This window comes from Apis laboriosa, unplaced genomic scaffold, assembly GCF_014066325.1.
Source record: "Apis laboriosa isolate Shangri-la unplaced genomic scaffold, ASM1406632v1 scaffold4_cov146, whole genome shotgun sequence".
Classification (NCBI taxonomy): Eukaryota; Metazoa; Arthropoda; class Insecta; order Hymenoptera; family Apidae; genus Apis; species Apis laboriosa.
In genome coordinates this window covers 3,175,695-3,202,625 of record NW_025223501.1, presented here as the reverse complement: position 1 = coordinate 3,202,625, position 26,931 = coordinate 3,175,695, and the positions used below count along the sequence as shown (strand labels likewise).

Here is a 26,931-nt window from a genome sequence, read left to right as displayed (position 1 = left end):
ATAATTTAAACGTAACAGGTCAATCGTGACCGAAATTCAATCAGAATTTAACTTTGCAACGAACTTTGTAATTGCGTTTCCGTCCGTATATACATAATTCAAATTTAAATAAATGTCAAATAATTAAAAAAAATTATTTATACGATAAAATTTTACGAAAACTTTTGACAAGATAATTCTTTGAATTATTTCTTCTGAATACTGGCAAAGATTGGAAAGTTGTTGAAGAAAAAAAAAAAAAAATGAAACTAGGACTGTCTTATTACCATTTGATTCATTACTTCTATATAAAGTGCATGCCAAACTGGAAAATCGAGTTCGAGAACATCTTCGACCGGTTAATTTTTTTTTTTTATCGTTTCGAATAATTAACGAAATATTCCGGGTTCCACAACCGGTTTTCTATTTTAAATCTTCTAATTACAATTCGATCGAACGTTGTTGATAATTACGCTCAACCCTTTCTTACGGCTTCTTGCAACTTCCATTAGGATTTCGATTAATCCGTCTTTCGGTTTCGCCCCTATTCGATATAACCGAGTTTCCGCGTTATTACACGCATTATTTCGAATAACAGTTATACACATCACGCTCGAGTAGAGTACTCGAGCAATAGTAGAATTTCAGTTTACTAATAAACTGAAATATTAAAAATTACGCTTATTTTTAAATTACGTATATAAAAATTTTTTTTATTTTTCAATCGATCAACTATATACATTTAATAATAATCAATTTAAAATATTCTTATTTATCTATCCTATAATAATCGAAACAATAAAACTCGTCATTTAAAACTTCCGTTTTGAATGTAATCGTGCGATAGAGCGATGTATAGCGGGTTGCTCCATAGCGGTATGCCAGGAGCAACCAACTCCGTATCCTTAAATTTTATTTAACAAAAAGAACAAATTAAATATCTACTTGCATGTCTCGACAATCTCTCTTTTCCTGGTGTAAATTTATTAAATTTTCTCGATCGATTAAAATAAATGTTTACAAAATATAAATTAATCGTTTAAACGCAATATAAATAACTTAATTTAAAACGATAATTTTCAAAGCGGTCAGACTGCTGTTGTAATTACGATAAGAATATCTAATAGGAAGTTTACATTGTTTCCAAGTTTGCATGTATAAAGTAAATCCGTGACGTTCTATTCGTCCTCGAGTAATAATTATCGGAAGCTAATATCGTTTCGCGTTATATGCCCTCCCGGCATAATGTTGCCCAACTTCTCCCCCGTTGACGTGCAATCCAACTTCAGAAACTCCAATTGCTGTCTGTACGTATATCGCATTAAGTCGCGATACAAAGTGCCGTGCCAATTTCCAACGGTTGTTCTCGCCGCTCCTGCTAATAACCTGCGCAAGAATTGTTCGACCAGTGAAAACAGGCCTTTGTACGCTCCTCTGGAAATAATATATATATAGCTTCAAAGAGCAGCTTGAGATAATACCAGTTGAGGAGGGAGAAGACGTTGGCTTAGATTCAGATTCAGTGTTTTACTTGTAAGTTGCAGTTGTAAACTCTTGATTTGTGAACGTTTCCATCCGTGGAATATTGTATGATTAACACAGTTTGCAGAGATATCTATAATTCCTGTGCAGTTAATATTGATTTTAAAGTTTGGGATTAATCGTTGAAAAAGTAATTTGAATTTATGAATACATGTATGAGGGAGTAAAGTAAAGTACTAGATATGTACAATTTAATATATTTGCGATTTAACTCGGTAATTAGCTTCGCGGTTAGTGATATTATTTGCGTTTTTTTTATGTAATGAACAATTTTATATTCGGTTTTAAATTTTATATTTGCCGGGATAATTTTTGTCCATGATACAAATGGGATATCGGCCCGATCTTTCCGCATTCGCGGGCTAAAATTAACCCGTCCTTATTGATTTTCCGTGGCCAAACTAGTCCGCCGATTAAGAAATGACCGGCCTAATAACAGATTTAACGATCTCCAGAAACGAATCTCCCCCTCGATTTCACCGTACTCTTGCGCAAACGTAAATCGTGATCCTCCACTCGAGACTCGTTGAAAGGATTGTCAACAACTTATCAGTTAGCCTCGATCCTTCGGTGTGACAACGATGTATTCGCGATTGATTAGAGTTTTCCTTTTTTCTCTTTTTGCAATGGCCTCATCGCACAGATCGAGGGAGTACAGTAGGAACTAATAGTTAAATGCAAAATCGTTAATATTAAGAATCTACCCGTTATTTGTAAATCCTCTTCTTTTTCTCGTATGCTGATTCATACATATTATATTCGTAAAACATCTTTGACTTTTTACAAGTCAATACAAAAGTACAGTGCGCGCTTATTTACGAGCAATTTAAATTTGCATTGGACGAAGAGAAGAAGTGTTATACGAAATATATCGAAATATTCAATTTCTTTAGAATCTTTAGAATCTATTTCTTCGAATATTCTCTCGCGTTGAAAAAAAAAATTTGAGAAGAAAAATTGAAACATCGATCAAATTCAAATCGATAAATTAATTTTCAGAAATGGATCGATCGGTGTTATACGAAATATATCGAAATATTCAATTTCTTTAGAATCTTTAGGATCTATCTCTTCGAATATTCTCTCGCGTTGAAAAAAAAAATTTGAGAAGAAAAATTGAAGCATCGATCAAATTCAAATCCAATCCAATCGACAAATTAATTTTCAGAGGTGGATCGAGAGGGAGGGGGTCGAAACTGGCCGGAATCATGCCCAGATCCTGATCGCGGAGCACGACGGGCCCCGTAGGGGTGGGGAGGTGGACGGAAGAAGACGGTAGAAGAACGGCCGTTGGCCACGACCTCGACAAGGCCTCCCCCGTGGTCCTGGAGGGGGTGGAGGTCCTGGTGGAGAATGAGCATGTTGAGCATATTGCGTAGAAATTGGGCACTACGGGTGTCGGTGGTGCTCAATATCTGCGTGTTGCTCTACGTATGCGCCCATTACGGCTCCTCCGGGCCCTGGATCGAGGAGCCGCCGACCAACTGGGCGGCGCCGTTGCAGTCGGAAACATTCGGCGGCGTGGAGCCGGTGAACGGCACCCAGAAGGGCGCCGCCACCTCGTCAGCTGTGCCCACGACCAAGGAGGGCAAGGGCGCCCGTAACGCCAACAAGACCGGCCAGATAAGGGCGAGGCATCTCGTTACGAGGCCGACCACCAACGACGAGGCCGGGGCTGATCCCGTCGACGGAGCTGAATCGCGCAGGCGTAATCAGACGGTGAGTCCATTTCTTTTCTTTTTCAAAAAAGAAAGAAAAACGCTTTGGGCTTTGAAAGGGTTAACCCTTTGCGCTCGAGGCCTTTTTCCAACCACGCGATTTTCCGCACCCGTTCAATGAATTAATAATACAAAACTTTTGTATTTTAATATTTTGTGTACGTTTATGTGTGAAGAAAGAAAATTTGTCGAATATTAAAGCGTATATTAGTTTCGCGATATTTTAATAATAATAAAGTAATTATGCATCCTCGGTTTGTCAGGGCGAGTATCGCGATAAAATGTCGTTTAATGTCTTTCATCTTTCTTATTTCATCGAGAGCGACACTGTCTATTATTCTTATTTTTCATCTTCTTATATTACATCACTATTTTTCACTCTCTCTCTATCTAATAATTTCCTTATTTAATAACGAAAAACTCATCTTGAACTAATATTCCAATAACATGCTTTTACATTCACTGTCTATTATTCTTATTTTTCATCTTCTCTTACGTTTTTGTTTTCATCGCTTTTTCCTCTTTCTGTCGTCAATTTCTTAACGAATAGAAATAATTTCGTTATTTAATGACGAAAAATCAAATTTTTCGCTCGAACTAATTTCATTTTATCTTATTCCATGCTTACAAAACTCAAAAATATTTTTGAAAGTAATATTTCTATTGTCAAACTCGGGCTATCGCCGAAAATGTTGTTCGATCACGGTTTAATTTGAGATAAAAAAATCTAACCATTCGATATTCCACGCTTTGTAAAATTACACGTAAAGAGCTTAGGAATCGATTAAAGCGATATTTTAAAAAAATCGAACATAAATAAATATTGTCGCCGTTCAAACCGAGTGTCTGAGATCATTGGAATGCAAAGAATTGAAATGCTCGAATGATTTTCTTTTTCGTAGCTATTTTATTATAGTTACGATTTATTGTTATGTTTAACAAATTATCCTAATAATTTTACTCGTAATTATTAAATTACGACCCATATAATTGTTTGAAATCCGATGAAAGATGATACTACGATGTTCTAGTATTGATTGACGTTTATATAAAAAAAGAGAAGGTTGAGAATGTTTTATGCAAGAAGAGGAAATTATTCAAGCAGCGTAATTTATTCTTTCTATCGATATTTTCAATTCAATGGACTATTTAAATAGTTAATATTAAAGTAATTGGAAATTATTTCACGATCCATTTAGGCGACATTCTATTGTATGGAGATACGGTTGGACGATCGGGAGATCTAGGTTAGGTTTCCCGCTATAGTTGGACGGAGAGAACAAGTTATTATAGTGATTGTATTCTTTTGATCATTAATTTTTCTTAATTTTCAATCGATAGAAAATCAAGTTTCTATATCAGATTGGTTAAGTGCACGTGCGATTCAACAAAATTGCAATTGGCAAAATCCGTGTAAAGAAAGGAAACGGCATCGTTAAACTTTAGAAGGCTAGAAACAAAAGAAAAAGATATAAATTGGACGAGTGACGGTACGGTGGAACGATTTAGTCCATTCGAGCAGATCGTTTGATGGAAAAGTTCGATGAGACGAGATTTCTCCAATAGTTTTTGGATCGAACACGATTTATTCGATTCACGCTTTATGCCGATTTGATTTATGTAGGTGTTGATCGATCGATCCGTGAAATTGATCCGCGATAATTCGAGCTAAATAAATCTCGAATTATCTGTGAATAATTCATACGATGGACGTATCAAACAAATCGAATTAATTTTAATTTCAATTTGAATCGATTATTATTCCCCAATTTTCAAAATGGATATTCCATTTAATGATGTTATTATTGGATAGGTTAATTATTTTTCCTTCTCATTCTCACTCATTTCATTCGTTCAACTATGAAATTTTTATCAACGAATAAAATATATCTTGATGATGCTCGCTCTTTTCTCCTCTTTTTTTTTTTTTAACCGCATATTTCAACCGTTTACACTCCGATGACTCTGACCTTATATATCAAATATCTTCCACGTCAACGATCGTATTCGATGCACACACATTTCTTCGGAACAACTGCACAGATGTATATATGTATATTATGCTTCGTATTATTCAAACTTTTCATATACTATATTTGTATTTTAATAGAAATACCACGAACTTTTGTTTAGATAAACACTCTCATCATAATATTATAAAACGATATAGATCAGTTATATTGCGATCTAATTGTCGAGTTGAGGTTATGCGTTATTTCTTATCCTTCCTAACCCCGTCGATAAAGTAGGAAAATACTAAAAGGATATATTTTTTAAAAGGCGTGAAGGCGTGTTCGTCAAATTTCGTTCGTTCGACTTAAAGATACAGATAACTTGAGGGGAAATCTGTAACAGAGGCAAGTAAAAGAAGTTACAATGTCCATCGTGTACAATTTTATCTTATCTCGTCAGATTTTTTATCATGGAAATACGTATTCATCGACGAAACGATCCGTTCTCGTCTGAAATTCACTTGTCCGCCATTGGTTGAAAAGTGGCTCGACCTCGTTTAAAATCCTAATCTTTGAATAAGATCGGGTCTCGAGAGATCACGTCGGATTCAGAAGTGCTTTTGCATTATCGTATTACATTGTCGTGCATAACGATAACTGTTCGTGAACTGTGTGCTCTGCGATGAATGTTAACGATTTTTAACTATTATTTTGCTAATCCATAACCACCTTGACGACAATTGAACGATATATAATTTTAGATTTGGAATGGTGTAACTAATTTATTGATCAATTTCTGCGATCATTTATATTGAAAATTCACACGTTATATTTTTCAATCGATTTTCACGAAGATAAATTTTTTTTTTCTTCGCTCTTCAGAAAAAAGTGTTCCTTTTTATGGCACCATACCTGTATTATTTTTTAAAATATTTATTCGACACTTAACTGGATCCACTCTATATTATTTTCAGTATGCGCACGAACAATGTGCATTATCCGTACACATCTTCTGTTATCATAAATGCGAAAAAGAAAACGTCATTCGCCGGAATAGAATAGAATTCAAAACGATACACGTAACGCAATTTTTCCTACATCTTTTCGTACAGCTCTTCTTAAAACTTTTTTTAAATTGGGGCAAAATTTTGGCAAACGAAAAATTATAATTCTCATATTAGATTTGATGATACGTGTTAAGTTCGAGCTTCGAAGTTCAAAAATCTGAATAATACGTCAGCTGAACGAGCGAGATTAAATTTCTCTTTTTCTTTTTTTTTTTTTTGCAAATCGAGCAACTCGCAGCCAGAGAGAAGTACAGAGAGATTAATTCGCGCCAAATCGAGCTCGAAGGCCGGTTCTAATCGCTGTGCAGTTCGATATTTTAAAGAGAGGAACTTCAACGTGTCTATCTTTCTCTCTCTCTCTCTCTCTCTCGCGCTTTTTTCCTATTTCTTCGTATAAAATTGAAAGAGAAGTTTTTACCCGAACGAACGTATCCAACAGGAAATATCGATGATATCGCAAAATTCAGTATGCCAAAAATATACACGTCAAAATTTTTATTTATTCCAATATATATAAATAATCAAACAGATTATTCTCTTCCTCTGAGAACTCGAATAACATTGGCGTTAAGGAAAAAATTTTTTCCTCTTCAATTTTAATCAAACGTATCTTACTTTATTTTGCATTTCTGATTTTACGCTGGATTTATGGATTTATGCGAAAAAATATAATTAACCGACCAATAAGTGGAATTCCACTTTAATCACATCCGCATCGATATCTGATTATATATATATCTGATTATATATATATATCTTTAATCTCATTATTTTCAACCCTCTTCGTAGCATCCCACGAATAGAAATCGATCAAAATTTCCCTTCGATTCAATCCATACCAACAATTTATAATCTTTACCTTCGGCCCCATATATCAATATTGTATCTCTTTTATAATTTTGCGCAATTTTCATTTCCACAATGGAACTTAAATAAACCATTATTAATTAAACGAAAGAATTGTAAAAAAAATCTTTTTTCAATAATAATTGTATCTCTATTTTTGCGTAATTTTCATTCCCACAATGGAACTTAAATAAACCAATTAAACGAAAGAATTGTGAAAAAAAAACTTTTCTTAACAAAATTACAAATTCTCATTCTACAGTTCGATTATTAATTTTGCCATCGAATTTTTATATTCTCTCTCTCTCTCTCTCTCTCTCTCTCTCTCTCTCTCTCTCTCTCTCTCTCTCTCTCTCTCTCTCTCATTTATGCCAAAATCATCATCAAAACTCGATCCAAATTGAATCTCTCCCCCGCCTCTCCATCAAAATGTAAATTTTCCAATCCATGAAAGAATCTTCTCGTCGATCGAGTCTTCGGTCTGCTGAATTAACCGTTCGTTTTCTCGTTAAGGTGAAGAGCGACACGCCGGTGATTCAGCCGACGATGAGCCTAAAGGAAGCTGTGCCGTGCAACGAAAAGTCGATGGAACCAAGAAGGGCGCAACGGGGTGATTACTGGGTCCTGTACAATTATGTGCCTATGAGCATGGCGGTGAGATGCTGGGAGAGTGTGACGTACACCACGCACGCGGATTACACGTTTCTGGATAATCTGGAACCGTTGTTGGAACGATGGAGGGCCCCGATATCGATTGCGATGCACGCCCCTGGAACAGACTTTGCGGCGACTCTCGACGCCATCAAGTACTCGAGAAACTGTGGCAGCCCACTGGTCTCCCAGCTGGTCACCTTCCATGTATTCTTCAGTAGCAAACACGTGCCAAAAGTGGTGGGTAAAAGGAAATGACGATATTATTTTTTTTTCTTTCTCTCTCTCTCTCTCTCTCTTTCCTTGAAACACTTGTCATTTTTTTTCCTTCTCTTTTATGTGTATATACATAGATCGAAATTAATAAAGAAATATGATCTGGATGGTCTGTTAATTTAGATAGACATGATTTATGATCAAAGAGATTGGAGGTTTTTTTCTAAATATTTTTATTAAATATTATTAAATATTTAATATTCTTTAATAATTCTGTTTAAAGACAGTTATGAAAGAAATTATAGCTGAGAGATAGAAGGGATTTTGGAATTTTAAAATTAATTGTTTCTAGGTTTCATAATTAAAAACACATGTTTCATTGTTCGGTTATACTTCGCAACAGTATATCATTAATTCTATTGTTTTAATTATCTATTATTTAATAATCAATTTAGCGTATCACGTGTCATATTTTTTTCAAAATCCTGCTCCTGAGAGAATTTAAAAGTGCTATTAGAAAAATTATCCTCAAATAAATATATTTGAATTGAAAACAAGTATTAAATTAAATAAATATTGCTCAACAATTTTGATTTACATTTCTTGGAGACTAGATCTATCGCATATTATGTGGTACTCTCTATATATGAAACAGGGCGTGTTCCTTAATTTCCATCACTTTTGAAGGATGTTCAACCAACAATTTAGACTTCACTGTAGAGATAATGTTCGGTTTCCCATACTTCAAGAATGGATACTTGAAATAGGCCATGGTTTTGGGTTCTGAGACCACGACCCTGGAATATTGAGGATTAACAACTTGTTCTGTGAAAACTGGTGTCACGATCTCCTTTTCTACCTCTGATACAACCACTCTTTCTGGAACATTCTCCACGATTTTTTCCGCACGAATCACCTTCTCAACTACTGGTTCTTTCGAGAAAGGTTGGACGATGTTCACGTTGGTTTGAGAGCCAGGATAGGTCTGCTGGAACACTTGCACGGTCTTGGACGAATGAGGACCAAATGCGATCACATTGGCAGTGGTCTGATCGCGTGGAATCAAACTCAAGATTGGTTGGGATCCTGGCCGAATATTGAGAGTTTGAACAGAAGATTGTGGAGCTTTGACGCTCAAAATTTGGATTCTTTGCAAACTTGGTTGGATATTGAAAGTTTGAACAGCCGGTGGACTTTGAACGCTGAGAGTTTGAACGGGTTGTGGGTTTTGAACGTTCAAAGTTTGGACAGATTGCGGGCCTTGAATGCTCAAAGTTTGAACTGTCTGAGAAGCTGGCCGGATGTTGACAGTTTGAACGGATTGTGGCCTTTGAATGTTGAGCGTTTGGACCGCTGGTTGGATGTTGATTTGAGCAGGTTGTCGTTCTTGGATGTTAACAGTTTGGACAGGTTGTGGAAACTGAATATTGGTAGGCTTTACATCCGGCTGTATGTTCAGGGTTTGAACGTTATTTGAAACTTGCTGAATGTGTTGCGCCCCCGTTATCTTGTGAAGAAATATCGACTTCTTAGATCTGTCCACGTCTTCGCCAGTCTGCTCGATCTTCGGCTCCTCCTCTTTCAATCCTTCTTCCTTAGATTCTTCTTTCTTCTCCGTTGGAACTGAGCTATTGCCAGCTATTGCCAGACCCAGCAACAGAAACGTGAAATAAGCGTTGAGGTACATTTCTTTTTTCAGATTGTTCTTACGATCCTTCTCCAAAAACTGTGAACATCTCAGCGATGAGGCTGGTTTTTAAAGGTATCCACGAGATTCACCCGACACGTTTGATGTGTAAATCACTCACGTATCGAAAACACAAGACGTTGCTGACCGCGCACAATTTCGATAGTATCGTGTCACTTGTTGACGCTGCCAGTACATGGGATGCGCCGTGTTTTTAGTCTCGTTCGTGTTTCCATTGCGTGACATTAATTATTCTTCCGCACTTTTTATTTATTTATTGCATTATATTATTTATTGTATCTACATGTACTCGTGATACGACGAAAGGATTGGTCCAGGAAATGAAAAATCTTCTCAGTCAGAAATGAAAATGAGGATGAAATTAAATTTTACGAGATAGATTAATCATTTCGTTCAATTTTCAAAAATTATTAGTTAGATTTATTCATGGAAATTTTGTTTCAATTTGAAAGAAAAATTTCTTTTCCCACGAATCTTTTGAATAATTTAATAAATTTTTTTTTTTTTTTCTTAATTTGTTTGAAACTTCTTTAATTCGTTCGTTCTTCTTTTATTTTCCATTCTCTTTTCCAGTTTTCTAATTTTCCAAGTTTTTTTAATCCATTTGTATTTACATTTTTTTATCTTGAATTTAACATTATTTTATATTTTATTTTATTTTTTATTATTTTATATTATATTTTATATTTGCTATCAATATTATGCACATATTATGGCAAATAAAAATATTTCTGAAATTAAAAAAAAAATGAATAGGAAGAATTTAATTAAATATTTTTTCATAACTTTTCAATAGAAAATTCTAATTAAAAAAGAAATTTTATAATTAGAAAATTTATTTAGAAAGTTGGCTTAATCCTCCTTTCTACCTTTTCTCTCGAACGTATACCATCATTTCAAAGCGAAGAAATCTTTCAAGATAGATGAGATCAATAGTAGATTCTCAGTTAGGAAAGACAATTCTTTTAATATATATATATATAAAAATAAAAAGCGGGTTGAAATGAAAGATCGAGAAAATGATTAAATTAAACGATAGAATCAATCGGTAAAACAGATGGGAACGAACTATTTCCATTTTGCATATATAATCTGACAAATATTATATTATACCTGAAAGTAGGACCTTCACACAGTGTAATAGTTATTATGCGTGTATTCTGAATCTGAAACGAGTCGCAATCATAGTTTTGTGTTCTAATTAATTTCGTGTATGTATATCGACGTTACGTTGTAACACAAAAGAAATTAATAACAGAGTTTCGCCACACAGAAAAGAACGGAGGAGCGCAGGAAATATTTCTCCTAGCAATTTGTTTCTCATGCTGCGTGTTTACAAGTTTCGTTTCACTTTTGCCAAATACCACATTCACTATCATTGTTTAATTCGTTCTTTTTTATATCTATTCTATCCGATTACCGATAATTTAATGTCTTATTTTAAGCGGTGAAATATCATTGATGAAATTTCTTAAGATTTTGCAGAGAAACATTTGGTTGTGATCTTTTTTTTTTCCGGAATATTATTATATCTATTATCATTATTATTATATTACCAGTATCGATTAAAATAACACTGAAATTATAAATAAGATTATGATATTATGTAAGTCTAAGTCACTTAAGACTGAAAATATTGTGAGTAGAAATGATTTAATATTCTTTTATAGGGAAAAACAAATTGAATTGATTAATACATTAAAAAAGTATAAAAAAAGTTCCGTCTAAAAAAAAAAAAGTTAATATTCATTATTCATATATGTTCAGACTCTCTATATTAACCTATAAAAAATCAATGTAAAATTATGATCTTTATAATGTTGCTAATTTTCATTCAAAACAATTTTAATCGGTATAATGAATCATTTTGAATAATAATTGATTTTCCAGACTTAGGTGATTTATTCTGTACAGTATCCAGTTTTCAAAGTATTATTATTATATGCTATAATCTGCTTCTAAAATAGGTACCCCCAACCGAGAAAGTTATGTCCGACACGTATAACTGCACGCTTGGACCACCATGGATAAACGTTACGCTTTCGAAGATGTATAAAAACGAGAAGAAATTGCTATACCCTGTGAACGTAGGCCGTAATATAGCGCGTGAATCGGCGCCAACGTTCTATGTGTTCGCCAGCGATATCGAGCTTTATCCGAATCCAGATTTGCCGGCAAAGTTCCTCGAGATGATCAGAAGGAGAGACCAGCCCGCCCTCTATAAGCCTAATCCCAAAGTTTTTGTACTATCCATCTTTGAGGTGGACGAGAAGAGTCAACCGCCTAACAATAAAACACATTTGGTAAGTTGAGATATCAATTGTTTGCTAATGCACTTATAATAATTTCTCGATATATATAAATTTCTAAATTAATCTAAATAAATAAATCTAATAAGTATATAAACTAGTTTCATATCAATCCAACCTTACTTATTTGTGCATCTCTGATTTACTATTTTATGAAATAAAAACAATTTTCAATAATCAAATGATAATCCAAAACGGAATTATTAGTTAATATTAATAATATGATTTGAAAAAAATATTAAAAAGAAAATTAATAGATATTCATTGTTCTGTTTAATCTTCACATGGAATCGTATTTTTTTCTACGATATGTGTTAACCTTTACGCTGTGACATTCGAACATAGTTTGAACACCGCTGCATTCAATGAGGAATTCGATTTCAATCCATGTACTATGATACTCGACAATGAATAAAGAAAAATTAAACAAAAAAAATATCGAAAAAGATTTTTTCTTTTTAAAACAAGCACTTAAAGAAATTATATAACGAAATATTTTTTTAATTATTCAATGAAACAATCTTCGTATTATTTAGACTAGAAATCACAACTTGCGGTGCATTCCCATTTGACATTTAAGTTGAAAACTGAACTTGAAGGTAATTAAACGCATACGAAAGAGCGCAATGACGGCTGCATAATATCCGACAATGCGTTAAATGGTATGAATGCGAGGGTCGTTTAATCAGTGGCGCTTCCTTTGACCGTGGACCTTGATACGTATAATTAGTGGCATCACTGTGAAATGTAGCTGGCCGCTGGCCGCTCTTCTATGAAATATTCAATTCAGTTCCACCATTTCTATGCACTATTCAATTTCATTTCATTTTTCGAAAACTAACCTTATTTTATTATCATGGCATACCCACATATATATGCTCTTGCTTTTTTCTCATATCACACACAAAGTACCGTGTTTCAATTCCAATGGTAGAATGTTGAATCGATAAATTTTTTTTTAATCAATTATGCGAAGATCACTTTCCAAATTCTTGAAATCGTTTATACATTTTTATTAGATTATTATAGTGTATTATTGACTCGCGAAAAAAATAAGACAGAAAAAAAATAATTCGTTTATATGCTGATATTTGCATATATACAGATATTTCATATATTTTATCAAGATTAATAATTGATAATTTTACAGGTTCAGATGTTGAAGTCTGGTACGGCTATTCCCTTCCATAAAAAATTGTGTTCTGGCTGTCACAATGTTCCTCGAAGTAAAGAGTGGCAAGAAGCGCCGGAAACCGAGGATCTTCACGTGTTTCATGTCGGCAAAAGGACTGGCAGTTTCGTTCACTGGGAGCCGATTTTCATCGGGACCAATAATGATCCTCTGTACGATGAGAGGCTTAGCTGGGAGGGGAAAAGCGACAAAATGACACAGGTGCAGATGATTTCCGGCTTTGAGATAATCGTAACCTAGTTTCATTTTGTCATAAAATCAAATGTTCGATCGAAAATTGTCTTCAAAATCAATAATATGATGCAAAAAATAATATAAAACGCTTAAATCCAACATATATGAATTAATCTTGAAAATTATAAAAATTAATAGCAAAAAAAAATGATAATAATAATATAATAGTCATTATTATCCATAATTTTTAAATAATTATTAATAATGATTATTAATAATGATAATAATTAATGAGAGTAAAAATTAATGTGAAAATTCGTGATTTAAAAAATGAAAAAAAAAATATTTAAAAAGAAAAATAAAATAAAAGTATAATCTTTTTAAACAAGTGATTTTTATTTTTGTGACTTGTTTTATATAAAATGAAAAAAGAAAAAGAATCAAAAAAATGTTCATGCAATATTCATAAAACATTCTCTTTAATACGATTTCTCTGAAGAAAGCATCATTAACCCAGTTTAACTTTCGTTTCAGGGTTACGCGTTGTGCGTTCTCGATTATGATTTTCTCATCTTGGATAATGCATTCCTGGTCCATCGGCCGGGTATTAAAATCTTCAAAAAGGATCCTCACCGTGAAATGTTGACAGTTAAGACAAACGCATTGATAAGAAAGATCATCGTTCCAGAATTGAAGATCCTTTATGGGATACGAAAAGGTTGTGCCGTGTAGCCCGTAGTGAAACGAGCACAACGTGTGCTCCACAGGTGTATTCCGATCAAATGGCACTTGAAATCATTTTTGACACCTAAAATATCTGAAGCTCAGCATAAGATCAATGGCGCTCGCAGTGCCCAAAAATTTGATTTAATCACACATGGAGATTATGTTCATCCACCATTTCTGAGCATTTTCGGTGTCGAAACTAATTTAAAGAACGTTCATTGCGATTAAAAAATGTCGACGGTTAAAAATGATGCCAATTGAATGGTGCCGAAAATAATAGTTTGTTGGTTAGGTTTTAAAAGATAACCTTGCAAAAATTTCAGCAAACTTCTCCTATGATCGTTAGTTCCTGTAATTCCTCTTCATTTCTCATCAAGCTGACTTCTTCATCTTCTTTGCAGTACAAAAGTGTGATGGCAGCATAAAAAGAAAAGAAAGGGAATACTGACATAAAATGGGAATCAATTTATTGAGAAATTCAGAATCGGTAGTATAGAAAATGCTTTTCGTGATAATGATCATATGTAGTTGTTTTTATTCTAAAAGAATCATGTTGCGTATATTTTTCACCTGAGAATGTTAGGATGAACAATTGTACATATTAGCGTTTTAAAACGGTGCCTCGTATATACTTGTACATTTACAAGAATGCTGAATGGTTTGTCGATGAACATGTGCATTTTTGTCTCATTCTACGATTTCCCCGAAGAGGAAACAATAACGTATCTAACGCGAACGACTGTGGTCATAGAAATATGCCAAAAAGGTACACTGCTCAAATTAATTAAGGGAATATAGTGTTTGGAAAATAAAAAAAGAAGTTCATTTTTTTTTATTATTATTTCAAGCAGTGCACGTATATTAATAAATCAAAACTCTGTGAATTTGAATTAAAACTAGTCTCGAATATTTTTTTGGTTCCTATAATTTTCCAAAAAATTTTACAGTAAAAAAATTAAAAAAAATTTTATTTATAGTAAAAAAAATATATTTATGAAAATTATTTATTGCCTCGGCATGCAGAGTTTTGTAGAATTTATTGGAAACCAAACGACTGAAGTCGACGTTTTTCGACTTTTAAGTTTTAATTTGCATAAATGCATTTATGTGCATATACATGAGCATAATTAAGGCATAATTTCATGTTTTAAAATTAAATGTCTTATTAAAAGAAAAAAGATACAAAACCAAATTTGAAAAAGAAAAAGAATAATGAATTATATACTTGAGCAATATATAAAATGCCCGAGTAATAAATAATTTAACAATTTAATTTCGTTCTCGAACGAATGTGGTAAAAGAATCAAACAGGACTACTCGCGAATCAAGGAACATTTTACTCTCCCAAGACTGAAAAACATTTGATAACAGTTTACTAGGCAATTTTTGTCATAAAGATCTTCGAATGTCAAGTCATTAGTTTAATGATTCTTTTATTATAGTATAACCAATTAAGCTAAATATATTAATCTTTCTTTGTATATCTTTCTTCTATGACTATTGAAAAATGAATTGGTGCTTCCAATATCAAATATTAATTACAGCAATCATAATGAAACATTACATTCTTGTTTGTCACTAAAATAAAAACATAATGTATTATGTACTATATAGATAGGATGTTTTACAATAAGCATTAAAAATCATATAATTATACATGTAAAAACGAATCGAAAATATAGAATACAATTTTTTTTATATCAATTTCTATTTTTCTTGAAAAAGTTGAATTTATAAATATAAAATATTATTGTACAAATTTTCATTTTACTTTTAACATATTCTTTTTATTATATTTTTAATTGCAGTAAAATAATAAAAATACAAATGTACAGATAATAGTAATTAATAATAATTAATCATTTTTAGTATGAATAAAAAAATACAAATACTAACAAAATGTTGCTCAATTCAAGAATTTTTAATTTTATTTAAATGTTGCATTTAAATGTTCATTTAAATGAGTTATTCTTTATTTTTTATTCGATTTCGCATGTAAAATCAACTTATCTAGGATTTATTATTAGACATTCTTTATGTTATGGCTAAAAATGAAAAAGGTAAAAATAAGTTTCGTAATAGATTTCAATTATATAGCTAATAATTTCATGTTATTTTCCAAGACATTATGCAAAATCTACTTCATAATTATATATTATGTGCTAATACTTTTACTCGATAATTACTGGAGAGAATTATGCATGTGGAATATGTTAAAAAAGAAAGGCAAAGTATGCGAGAATTCTTATGCAATTGCTATTTCATGTGTCATTATTCGAGATCAATTTAAAACCTCTTCTTTATAAATGTGTATAAAAGGAAAATGTAAATATCTATATATGTTTAAGTGTAAGTACATAACTATAATGTAACTCATATTACTTTTACACGATTAAAATTAATCATTAAATGGGAATTTGAAATTCTAAAATAAGAGGTGTATGAGATGTTTGACGCGTCCAAATTTATGTATATTTTTAATATTTTATTTTTCAAACTCTATAGATAATGATAATAAATTATAATATTTTGTGAATTAGATAAAAATATATCTATATTTAATTCTGCTATTTTCGATAATCAAAAAATTTGAGAAAATTTAATTACTTATTTATATTAAACAAAATAGTATTTCAATTTTCTATTTTATTTAAGCATCATACAAAGCCAGCAAAGTAAAATGCCATTGCTTAATGTAATATTTCTATTTAGCCATCTAAATGTTATGTATAACATAAAAAGAATATTTTCTTTAAATGAATAATAAAAAATAATTAGGAATGAAAATTTTAATCAGATTGTGCAATGAATTTTTGTTATAATGATGTCAAAAACAATTGACAGACTATGATAGTGAATGAGTGAGATATTAATATTCGACGTCGTTAAGAGTATTTTCATTAATTAATAAATTAAGTCTTTATTAAGTGTAAATAAAATTTACAGATTTTCCATCATAATAACTTGTTCTTTAAAAAAATAAATAATTTTTTAATGTGAATACGCTTAATGGCGTGTGACACATACACAATGCACACACATATTACACTGTTACCAAGTATATATATTTGCAATACTTTTTTTATTATCGCCCCGATTAATCTGAAAAAGGCTAAATGTATATGTTTTTCATATGATAAAAAATAAATGAATATAATGAAAAATATTTCAAATAGATTTGAGATGAATTATTAGGAAAAATGAGAGACATTTTTTTATGATAATCTTAGAATACAAATTAAATTACTATTTTAATAATTATGTTTCAATAATTGAAATATACAATATTTAAATCTTTCACACTAGAAAATTAATAAATTTTATTTATCAATTTAATTTTCATGCCTTTTTTTTATTTATCGGGGCTATGCAATCACATATAATGATTGTTCGTAAATAACAATATGTATTCTGTGCCTTATCGTATTTGTCTTTTAATACGTATGCGTGTGCGTGTGTTTGAACTGAAGCACGCTAAAATACCGATTCAATTATTGTAAATAATCGTAATATATACGAATTTCACAGTATAATAAATCTTTGAAAAATTTATTGCTATAAGAGAGAAAGAAATGAATTACACTTTTTATAAATATTTTTTCTAGATACTAGGAATATTATAATAATGTATCAAATATATTTATAATTATATCTTGTGGTAATTAATATTTTAATATTTTTTAATTGTTAATTTGTAAAGAATCGAAAAAGAGAAATTAAAATACATTTTTATATTTTTTAAAATCTTAAGTGTAATTCATTTCCTTTTTTCTTTAGTAAAATATTTTTAAATGATTTGTAATGCTTTGAAATTTATTTTATTATTATGAGTAACAGATTAATGAATCTATTAAATAAATCAAATTTATAATATGCTTTTTAAAAAAGAATTTTTTTTAAAGAAAAATATTAAGGTAAATATTTTTCCTTTTTTTGTGAATCTTTTGCTTGTTATTTCGATTTTTAAAAAGTTGATTATTAAGCATTAAATTGATATTTTTCAAATAAATACTTTAATATGAAAGAATGACTGGCTGCAAAAATGTTATACAATGATAAAAAAATAAAATTGCACATATTACAAATATTAAAAGCAAATAATAAAAATTTCCTATGTTATTACAGTGTTATACATAAGACGATGTATTATTCTGAATTAAAATTTCATTTAATTTGATAAAAAATTTCATTAATCATGTCAATCTTTATCAAGTATTTAAAAAATTTAAAATTGAAATAACTTAAAAATTAAATAAAATAAACAATATTTTTATTATTATTAAAAATTTGTTTTCACATTTTGGCATAACTACAATTCAAAATTATTATGCAATTAAATAATTACTATCATAAAAAAATTAAAATAATTGAAATTTGATATTGAAAAAAAAATAATATGTAATAATTTTGTAATATGTAATAAATTTTAGATTTACAATTTTCAGTATTATCTCATATAATTACAGATAACTTTTATAAATTTTGAATATTTTATTCTACCTATGAGTTTAATAACAAAAAAAAAAAAAAAAAAAAAAAAAAAAAAAAAAAAAAAAAAAAAAAAAAGAAAGAAAAAGAATAAAATAAAAATACGTAACTCAATAAAACATTTTATGTTAAAAATTAAACTATACAAACATATATGATAATTCTTCTAACGAATTATATTCTATCAGTTATTGTAATTCTATTTACATTGTAATCCATCACTAATACTTTATTCGAAATTTATCTAATATTTGTAAAAGTGATGGTTTAAAAGAAAAAGAAAGTATTTATTATTGGTATATAAATTAAATCAATATTTAGCATGTACATTATTATGTATGATATATACATTAGTATTATATCTTTAAAAGTACGTGTATGTGAGCTAATTATATTTGTGCAAATGCCTATAAATTATACATATGAAATGAGATAAAAAAAGAAAAATTCAACTTAACTGTCGCTGTATATATGTAAAATTGTATTTTTTCAAATAACAGCATAGAAATATAACAATCGTTTAAGTGATTTTTGTAATATCCGATTTGCATCTCAATTCCAGTTTTTTAAATTTTATTTTATTCAATAATTCTGCATTATTTCAAAGTCAAAATATCTATAACAAAATAAAAATAGTGAATTAATTTAATTTTTAATATGATTGAATTGCATATTTTTAAAATATTTCCTTAGATAATACATTTTTTTCATACAATTTGTTAATTATTGCGATTAAGTTTTTAGGCACTGCACAATGAGAGCTTATGCTGGTATTCGTAAAGAAAACATTTGCTAAAAACATTTGTATATTTCAGTTTATTTAATTAAAATATACAGATTTGAAACGTGATCACACATTTGTTCGAGTTCGCCTCCTTCAACCTATACTTAACCTGAGATAAACCAGCTATAAATTTTCGTTCACTATACATTTCCATTACCCTATTAAATCTTATTTCTGTTTCCACTTATTTGAACTCTCAGAAAATACTTAGATTTTTTTTTTTAATTTATGTTCTATATAACGAATGTTAAATCTACAAGCGCAACCAGACGGACTTCTTTTCCAAGTCCATTTCTTTATTTCGTATTTTTTGTTTTTATGTATATTATAATTCTTCATGTATATAAATAAACACTAGCAAAAATGTTTTTTTTATTTTCTATGAGCACAATCATCTATATTTTTTATTTTTAATTATATCTACACGTATGTAGATGACTTTCAAATATACGTGTGTTTATTTTACATATGTATGTATATATATGCGTCTTTATATATATTTACATACATAGTTATATATATTTATATGTATACACAGTGCTACTTGTATTACATGTACCAAGAAGAGATAGTTTAAGGTCCATTTATATATATATATATATATATATACACACACATACACATATACATATACATATACATATACATATACATATACATATATATATATCTCTCTTATTTGGTACTTCCAGTAAATCTACTATTTTCAGTAAATCAATGAAAAATTATTTTCTTCTTGGTCCATGATATATATGAATACACTTTATACATATATATATACACATTTAAATGGTAACTATTGTAGGCACGTGTCATTATTTTCTTTTCTGTATCATATTCTTCTCTTTGATATAATTATGTTTCTCTGCACTGTCTATAATGAAACATAAAAATATAAAAATATTGATAAATTTATATAAACATAAACTTTTCCAACATATAATCAGGCTTTTTTTTTTCCTCTATTTTTATCTGGTTAAATAATTTTTACATAGATAATTCAGATAATTTGGACACAGTAAATTCTCTTATTACAATATTATTTATAGAGAAAAAAAATCCAACTATAAAAGTTGATTAAAAATTATCCTAAAAATAACTTGATTATAATTTTAAATATTTCTTAACAAAAATCGTCAACAATCATCGTATTTAAATACAAAAAATAAGATTGTAACATATAGACGAGAATTTACTTGTCTCGTTCTAATCATTTATAATCATTTTTTATATTCACATACTCAACTAAACTTTCAAACTAAATTTCTAAAGTACGCTTCGCTGACTATCCACAAATTTCAAATTATCTTAAAATAGTACCACAAAATTCAAAATTACATTCTCAACAAATACACAAAAACAAAACTTTAATAGAATATGTTCCTATTTAAGAATTTATGCACAAAATTATATGGAACATTTGTATTAAGTTTACTGCTTCAATGATTTACATTATTGAACAACTATAAACAAATGAAATTTACTTCATTCGCTCATTAAATCACTTCTGTTCTTTTCTTAAATTACTCTAAATATAATCTAAATTTTGTATCGCATAATAGACAGTCATTTTCAATATCACTTCGTGCCAAAATGGTTGCTATTCAAAATTCTATCGTGTTTGAACACTTACAATAGTGAATAAAATTGCATTGAAATATTTGTGAATCTTTTATGTATCAAAAGACTTTCTTACGACTTTGTGCTATCATTGTATAAAGTTAAATATCAAAATTTAACGACTATGCTCATTCTTTTTTAATATCGAACGAATTTTGAACAGCTACTCATTCGGTCAAAGCAGATGATTACGTACCTACGTACTAGATATTTTAATTTTTCAATTCTAACAAGTCATATTTTCTCTTTAACGACTTGTTAATCCCTTTAAAAATCATTCCTTCTTAGAAGACTGTAACATTTACAACTCGTTTAGATGATGCAATTTTTTCAACTGATTTAGTAATACTACTAAATCGATTAAAAAATCGCATCGCCTGAACAAGCTGAGGAATTGTTCGAAATAATTTCTATAAATCACATACACACTCTGTCGGTACAGTCATTCTCTTTTTCTTTTTTTTACGCTTTTCATGCTCACATATTTTATACATATGTTCACGTACTTCTTTTTTTTAATTTTAAACTTCTTCTCTTATAATTAACGCTTCAATAAGCTAGTCAGATATTAGAAAGCATAAAAAATAAAAGAAGTCTTTCAATATTACTTATACATATAGTCAAACTGACTTTTAAGAAAGTGAAAAGTGATAAAAATGTATTTAGTTTTCTGATGACAAAACTCAAATGAAACAACGATAAAATTAACATCGTGATCTGTTATTTGAGAAAGAGAAATCATACTTGAAAAACGAAATAAATAATATTAACTTTTCGAAATCAAAAAATATGCGTTACACAGTGATAAAAGGATACTATTACATTCGGGAAATTATACACATGAATAACAATAAGATCATCACGATTTTCAATTATATCTACAGTCGGAAAATAAACATGCAATTTTATTTGTATTATATTTCTTTCTCGGAAACGAAACACGAAAAAACACGTTATTATATTATTTAATGAATATTGAATATCTACATTATTGGTATTCTTCAATGCGTGAAAATATGCAAATATGAAAAATATGATCGACTTTTCACCCGTAGAGTGCCGTGGAAGTTAAAGATACTATTTTATTGATAACAAACTATTGCTTTATTTACAATAGTATCTTCGTATAGTACGTGATTATTTATTACTTACTAGCAAGAAAATTGTAAGAAGTTAGAACTAAAATAGGAAACAACGGAAATTGATAATTTTTTGTTACGTAAATTGATTGGTCCATAAAATGCAAATCTAATCCCGACAAGATGTTTGGAAAATTGAGTCAAGAGCTTATCTACATTATCTTTAAGCTTCAAGATAAAATGCAATAATATGAGAATAGCTTTTCTTTCTACTAGTATCTTTTCATGAATATGAAAAGCGAAGTAAATAAAAATTTGATCAGGGTAAAAAATACCCTGTTTAATGTAACAAGTAATATAATTAATATACATTACCCTATCTCATTTTCCAAGGCGTTTAATGCGAGATCGCGTGCTTAATGATCTAGCACTCGGGTTATATGGTGACTTAACTCTTTTAGCCATTCCGGAACTAGAGTTACATCCCGTGTTGGTAGGATTAATTGTAGAGCAAGTTCCATTCCCATTATTACTGCTAGTTTGTTTTATACTAGATGTTAAGGAAGAAGACCTTACTCTACTCGATTGTAGAAATCCATTATTATTGGACTGTTTCAATTTACTCGGCAAAGAAAGTCGACTTTGCTTTACTATGCCATACTGATGTACTAATTGTGCAGATATCGTGTGACCAGTTATATCTACATTACGTGAGCGTAGTGTTTTTACAGGTGTCGCCGCAATAGTATCCGACCTGAAAATAAAAAAGAAGAAAACATAATCAATTAATCAAGTAAGAAGTTGCAAAAATATTATGTGTAAATATGAACTTGTTACATACGATAAAAAAATTAAGCTATAAAAAAACCAACCTGAGCCAACGTTGCGGTACGGTGGTATTATCCGAAGAACCTATAATAGACATAGTTCGATTTATCCTCCGCTCGTTACAATTATTTGATCGATTACTTCTCCCCTGATCCCATTCTCTTGCACTGAGACTAGCAGCCCACAACTGTTTTAACAGACCTTTAATAGATGGTCTTCTAATAGTCTTCACCGGTGTAGCTTTCTTTCCCAAATTTCTTTGGAAGTTATTTAGCGAAGACAGTCTTTCCTGTACAGGTACAGTGGTAGCACCAGCTGTAGAACGAGTAATATTGGATTCTGTGGTAGTCCAACTTAAATTACCACTCGCATCTTTCGTGGCTTGATTTGCTGGATCATTCTCATCGACCGGATTTGGACGATCCTCTGAGCGCGTTCTCCTTTTAACGCATGGTTCTTGTAATATACATGATTCTTCGACCGTGTTAATTACACTCTGAGATATTGCACTATGTCTTCGTTTACCAATAGCACTACTGCTCGTTTTATTTGTCGAGTTTTTCACACCTTCCTCTACCATGTTATTTGTCACAGACACTTTTGTACTACGCGATTTAAGTCTAGAATTTACATATGTTTTTGTTTCTAGAGAACCCGTATCCATGAGAGTGTTACGCGAATGTGTATTTAAACTGTGTCTTCTTCTTCTGTTTCGGACTTCTTTTCTTGACGTAGAAAACACTGTTGACTGTTTATGACGTGATCCATTTAATACGTTAGTTTTTATTTCATTTTCTCTACAAGCAGTATTTTCCGAAATAGTTTCATTATTTTCTGTGTTGTTAATAACTGCAGAAGAATGTATACCATTACAATCATTAGAAAATGCACTTTGGTGAATCACATTTGAAACATTAGGATCGTTTTTATTTTCTATTTCAGACGAATTTTGTGAAATTAATAAATCATGAATTAACATATCATGTTCCTGTTTTGTTGTTTTTGCTTGTTCTTCGATATTTTCAATTTTTTCTACTGGAATTGTTTCAGATTCAAGATTATTTACTTCTATACTTCTTTCTAATATTTTATTGGATGATGTTTCTATAGCTTGAATATTTTCATCGACAAAAGTTTCCTGAATAGACATGTGCGTTTCATCTACTTGATTTTGATTTTCTTCTACTTTTTCTACAAGTAAAATATTTTCTACATTCGATTCCTTTGTATTTTCTTGAATTTGATTTGAGAAATCTGATCCTTTAATCTGATCACTATGATTTATTATAGGAGAAGGTCTTGGTATACTTAGAAAGACTGGATTATAATTCAATCTCTCTGGAGTTTCAACAGGTACAGGTGTAGGTGTATGAATTGTATGATGCATTACAAGACATTCTTTCTGACTTAATAGAACCTTTAAAAAAAAAGAGAAGTTTTAAATTTCTTTGATTAATATTATGACAAAAATGAGCAACATTTTCTTGCAATTTTTATTTTTTTTATAACGATTTATATGAAAAATGAAAATATTTTTAATTATTAAAAACAATACATACCTCACTACGAGATGGACCTGGTGGATCTAACATCAATGTAACTACACTTGTATTATCTGCGCGTAATCTTTTTGATGACCACTTTTCTAATGCTCTATCTACTAAACTTTTTGAAGGATTTATCCATAGTTGAACATTATCAGCTTGCTGTTATAAAATAGTCACAATTACGAATATATATATATTTTTTGCATTTATTTGCAATATTTTATATAAATTAATTTAAACATACCCCATTACACGTTTGTTGAGAAGCAATTAGATGTTTTTCATTATGTCTATCTGCAGCTTGAACTATAGCTACTGCAGTTTGAGGTGTTAACATATTCCATAAACCATCTGTTCCAAAAATAAGGCAACGATGTGATTCAACATCAATTGCAACTACTTTAACATCTGGTTCTGGAGATACAACAAATGTGTTTAATTCAGAATTATAACTCCAAAGATCACCTAAAGAATATAAGATCGATAATTATATAATACTTTGCATATTAATATGAATTCTTTAATATTTCAATAACAATATACCTAATGATCTAGCAACAGCAAGAAAAGGAATTTCATCTATATGAGTTGATCTTCGAACTGGTCCTTTATGTCCTATACGAGGTCTATTCCATACAACTCTTGGAACTCCAGATTTACTAACAACTTTACCACCAGATTCACGTATTCTCATCATTTCTGGTCCACTTTCTGGCTTATGATCCTTGGTTAAAGCTTCAGCTCGCCATTGAGGATCACCATCTACTTGGTATCCTAATATTATGGCAGAATCTCCTACATGACCTAAATAAATCTTCCCTTTACGAATAAAGGCTATGCTAGCCGTAGTCCCAGCCGTAGATGGTAGTCCGGATGCAGTTCTTGGCCATTTATCTGTCACAAAAATATAAATTAACATTAACATATATGTTCGAGAATTTTGCAATAAATTACATTTTACAATTCTTCGTTTTATAATAGACAAATTGATAATAGAAATACTAAACGAATTGAATATTTTCTTTCAACTACTTTTTCTTCGAATTCAAATTTTCAGGTTAGCTCAGATTACATAACCTAAATTCTAACCTAATCAGGCACAGGTGGTGGGGGAAATACGCGGGACAATGAGAGAAGTTATTAAAAAAATACTAAATATACTGAGTTTTTGGATGAATATATTCAGAATGTATTTAAATTTTACTAGAAACAAATAAAATAATAGAAATAATGAAATAGACAGGAAAATAAGATTTTTACCAAGCTCCCGCCACATCGCATAGTGCGTGTTCACATATCCGTCTTTGATGGCTCGAAGTACATCCTCATCACGATCACTCCAAAAATTCTTCTGTTTTACAATAACATTCATTAGATGTTCTTTGGCAAAAGTAGCTGCTTCGCCGCCACCATGGCCATCGAATATTCCGAAGAAGGCATATTCCAAATCTTTGTCATCCGGTGTCGATTGAAAAGCCACGCTGAACATGTCCTCCATGTACTTACGACCGCCCTGATTACAATGTCCGGTCACTCTTAAGTTAACCCCAATACTCAACGGCATGATGGACACGCCGGTGATCCAGGATGCCGATGAGACAAGACTTTTCTTCCTTTACTACGCACTCTTTCGACACGCACAGAGAACGGAAACCTCGTATTTACTGGGCAGGTCTGCGCGTAGCTCGAGGGACGCACACACACTCCAACAATCATGGCCCCACACAGCACAATGACGTTGCGCACAGCGGAGTAGGGCAAGAGGGGTCGTCCCCTCTACGATTTCACCGTCACCAATACGCTGCACTATGTCCGATGTTTCTCAAGAATCTTTAAACTAAAAATTTTCAAACAATACAATTCATGTATATGTATATCTTTTTTTAACCGTTAAAGATATTTTTTTAATCTATTGTTAGATTATATAAGAATTAACTATTCGTTCAAATTATTGTTATATTATATAATAATTATATTGTATAATAAATATTTGAATATTTTATATTGTGAAATTCAAAATAGAATTTAAATTGATTCGCGCGCAGAATGTCCACGTGAAAGCATTAACGATGTTATTATCTACAAGTTCGATAATTTACAAAATGTATCATATGTGTATATGTATTTCCAACATAGTTGTTCTCATTAGTTCGATTTTCATGAAGCATATGTTAGTCAATGTGTAGCTAACGTGTAATAGTTCGATTATTATGATTGGACAATTTGATTTGCCGCGCTTCAAATTTAACCGGGAAACTAGATGTGCTTATGAAATTTCCAAAAACTCTCCGTAAACAGCAACTGGGTAACATTACCTCGGTTATATTACTCTCACCGACGACCACCACATGCAAAATGTATCGCATCCCCCTTCCGTTTCATCGTTTCCTGTCTATCCCTACCATCGTGGAAACTTTTACCCTATTCCTTTCCCCTCCAGCCGTCGACAACGGGTCGGCCCATCAACGTCGGTGCTATTCATGCCGCGCATCTCGGCTCACGCAG

The 26,931-nt window shown here is 30.8% G+C and overlaps 3 protein-coding genes and 1 long non-coding RNA gene across 5 annotated transcripts in view; 1 reads left to right on the top strand and 3 right to left on the bottom strand.

The window, feature by feature from the left end:
- Positions 1-15,707, top strand: part of LOC122717156 (beta-1,4-glucuronyltransferase 1) — a 51,822-nt gene extending 36,115 nt beyond the window's left edge. Inside the window, exons 2-6 of the mRNA XM_043940948.1 lie at positions 2,690-3,240; positions 7,618-7,995; positions 11,647-11,982; positions 13,139-13,381; positions 13,889-15,707. Coding sequence (XP_043796883.1) covers positions 2,875-3,240; positions 7,618-7,995; positions 11,647-11,982; positions 13,139-13,381; positions 13,889-14,086 — 1,521 coding nt within the window. The 5' untranslated portion in view covers positions 2,690-2,874 and the 3' untranslated portion in view covers positions 14,087-15,707. The remainder of the gene's footprint in view (positions 1-2,689; positions 3,241-7,617; positions 7,996-11,646; positions 11,983-13,138; positions 13,382-13,888) is intronic.
- On the bottom strand, positions 941-5,414 carry LOC122717158. Its single transcript, XR_006347157.1, has 3 exons — positions 5,210-5,414; positions 1,461-1,603; positions 941-1,365 (listed from the first exon to the last, which is right to left on the bottom strand). It is a non-coding gene; the product is annotated as an uncharacterized LOC122717158 (long non-coding RNA).
- On the bottom strand, positions 8,580-9,814 carry LOC122717157. Its single transcript, XM_043940949.1, has one exon. The coding sequence runs from the start codon at positions 9,656-9,658 to the stop codon at positions 8,612-8,614; it is 1,047 nt and encodes a 348-aa protein (XP_043796884.1). The 5' UTR covers positions 9,659-9,814; the 3' UTR covers positions 8,580-8,611.
- Positions 15,708-19,369: 3,662 nt separating the features above from the next.
- Positions 19,370-26,259, bottom strand: LOC122717183. Of its 2 annotated transcripts, XM_043941006.1 has the most exons (7): positions 25,687-26,259; positions 24,970-25,320; positions 24,671-24,891; positions 24,439-24,585; positions 23,081-24,296; positions 22,924-22,963; positions 19,370-22,805 (listed from the first exon to the last, which is right to left on the bottom strand). In XM_043941006.1, the coding sequence occupies exons 1-7, from the start codon at positions 25,988-25,990 to the stop codon at positions 22,433-22,435; spliced, it is 2,652 nt and encodes an 883-aa protein (XP_043796941.1). In that variant the 5' UTR covers positions 25,991-26,259; the 3' UTR covers positions 19,370-22,432. The 2 variants fall into 2 exon arrangements, with proteins under 2 accessions (XP_043796941.1, XP_043796940.1); XM_043941005.1 differs by having other exon boundaries at positions 22,924-24,296.
- Between the last annotated feature and the right edge of the window lie 672 nt (positions 26,260-26,931).

What these genes read in the sequence shown, in the direction of transcription:
- LOC122717157 (XM_043940949.1), bottom strand. Translation starts at nt 9,658, where the DNA reads ATGTACCTCAACGCTTATTTCACGTTTCTGTTGCTGGGTCTGGCAATA.
- LOC122717183 (XM_043941005.1), bottom strand. Translation starts at nt 25,990, where the DNA reads ATGCCGTTGAGTATTGGGGTTAACTTAAGAGTGACCGGACATTGTAAT. An exon ending in CTCAACAAACGTGTAATGGG is followed by an intron (nt 24,586 to 24,670) that starts GTATGTTTAAAT and finishes ATTTTATAACAG; the next exon opens with CAAGCTGATAATGTTCAACT. An exon ending in GTACCGCAACGTTGGCTCAG is followed by an intron (nt 22,806 to 22,923) that starts GTTGGTTTTTTT and finishes TTTTATTTTCAG; the next exon opens with GTCGGATACTATTGCGGCGA.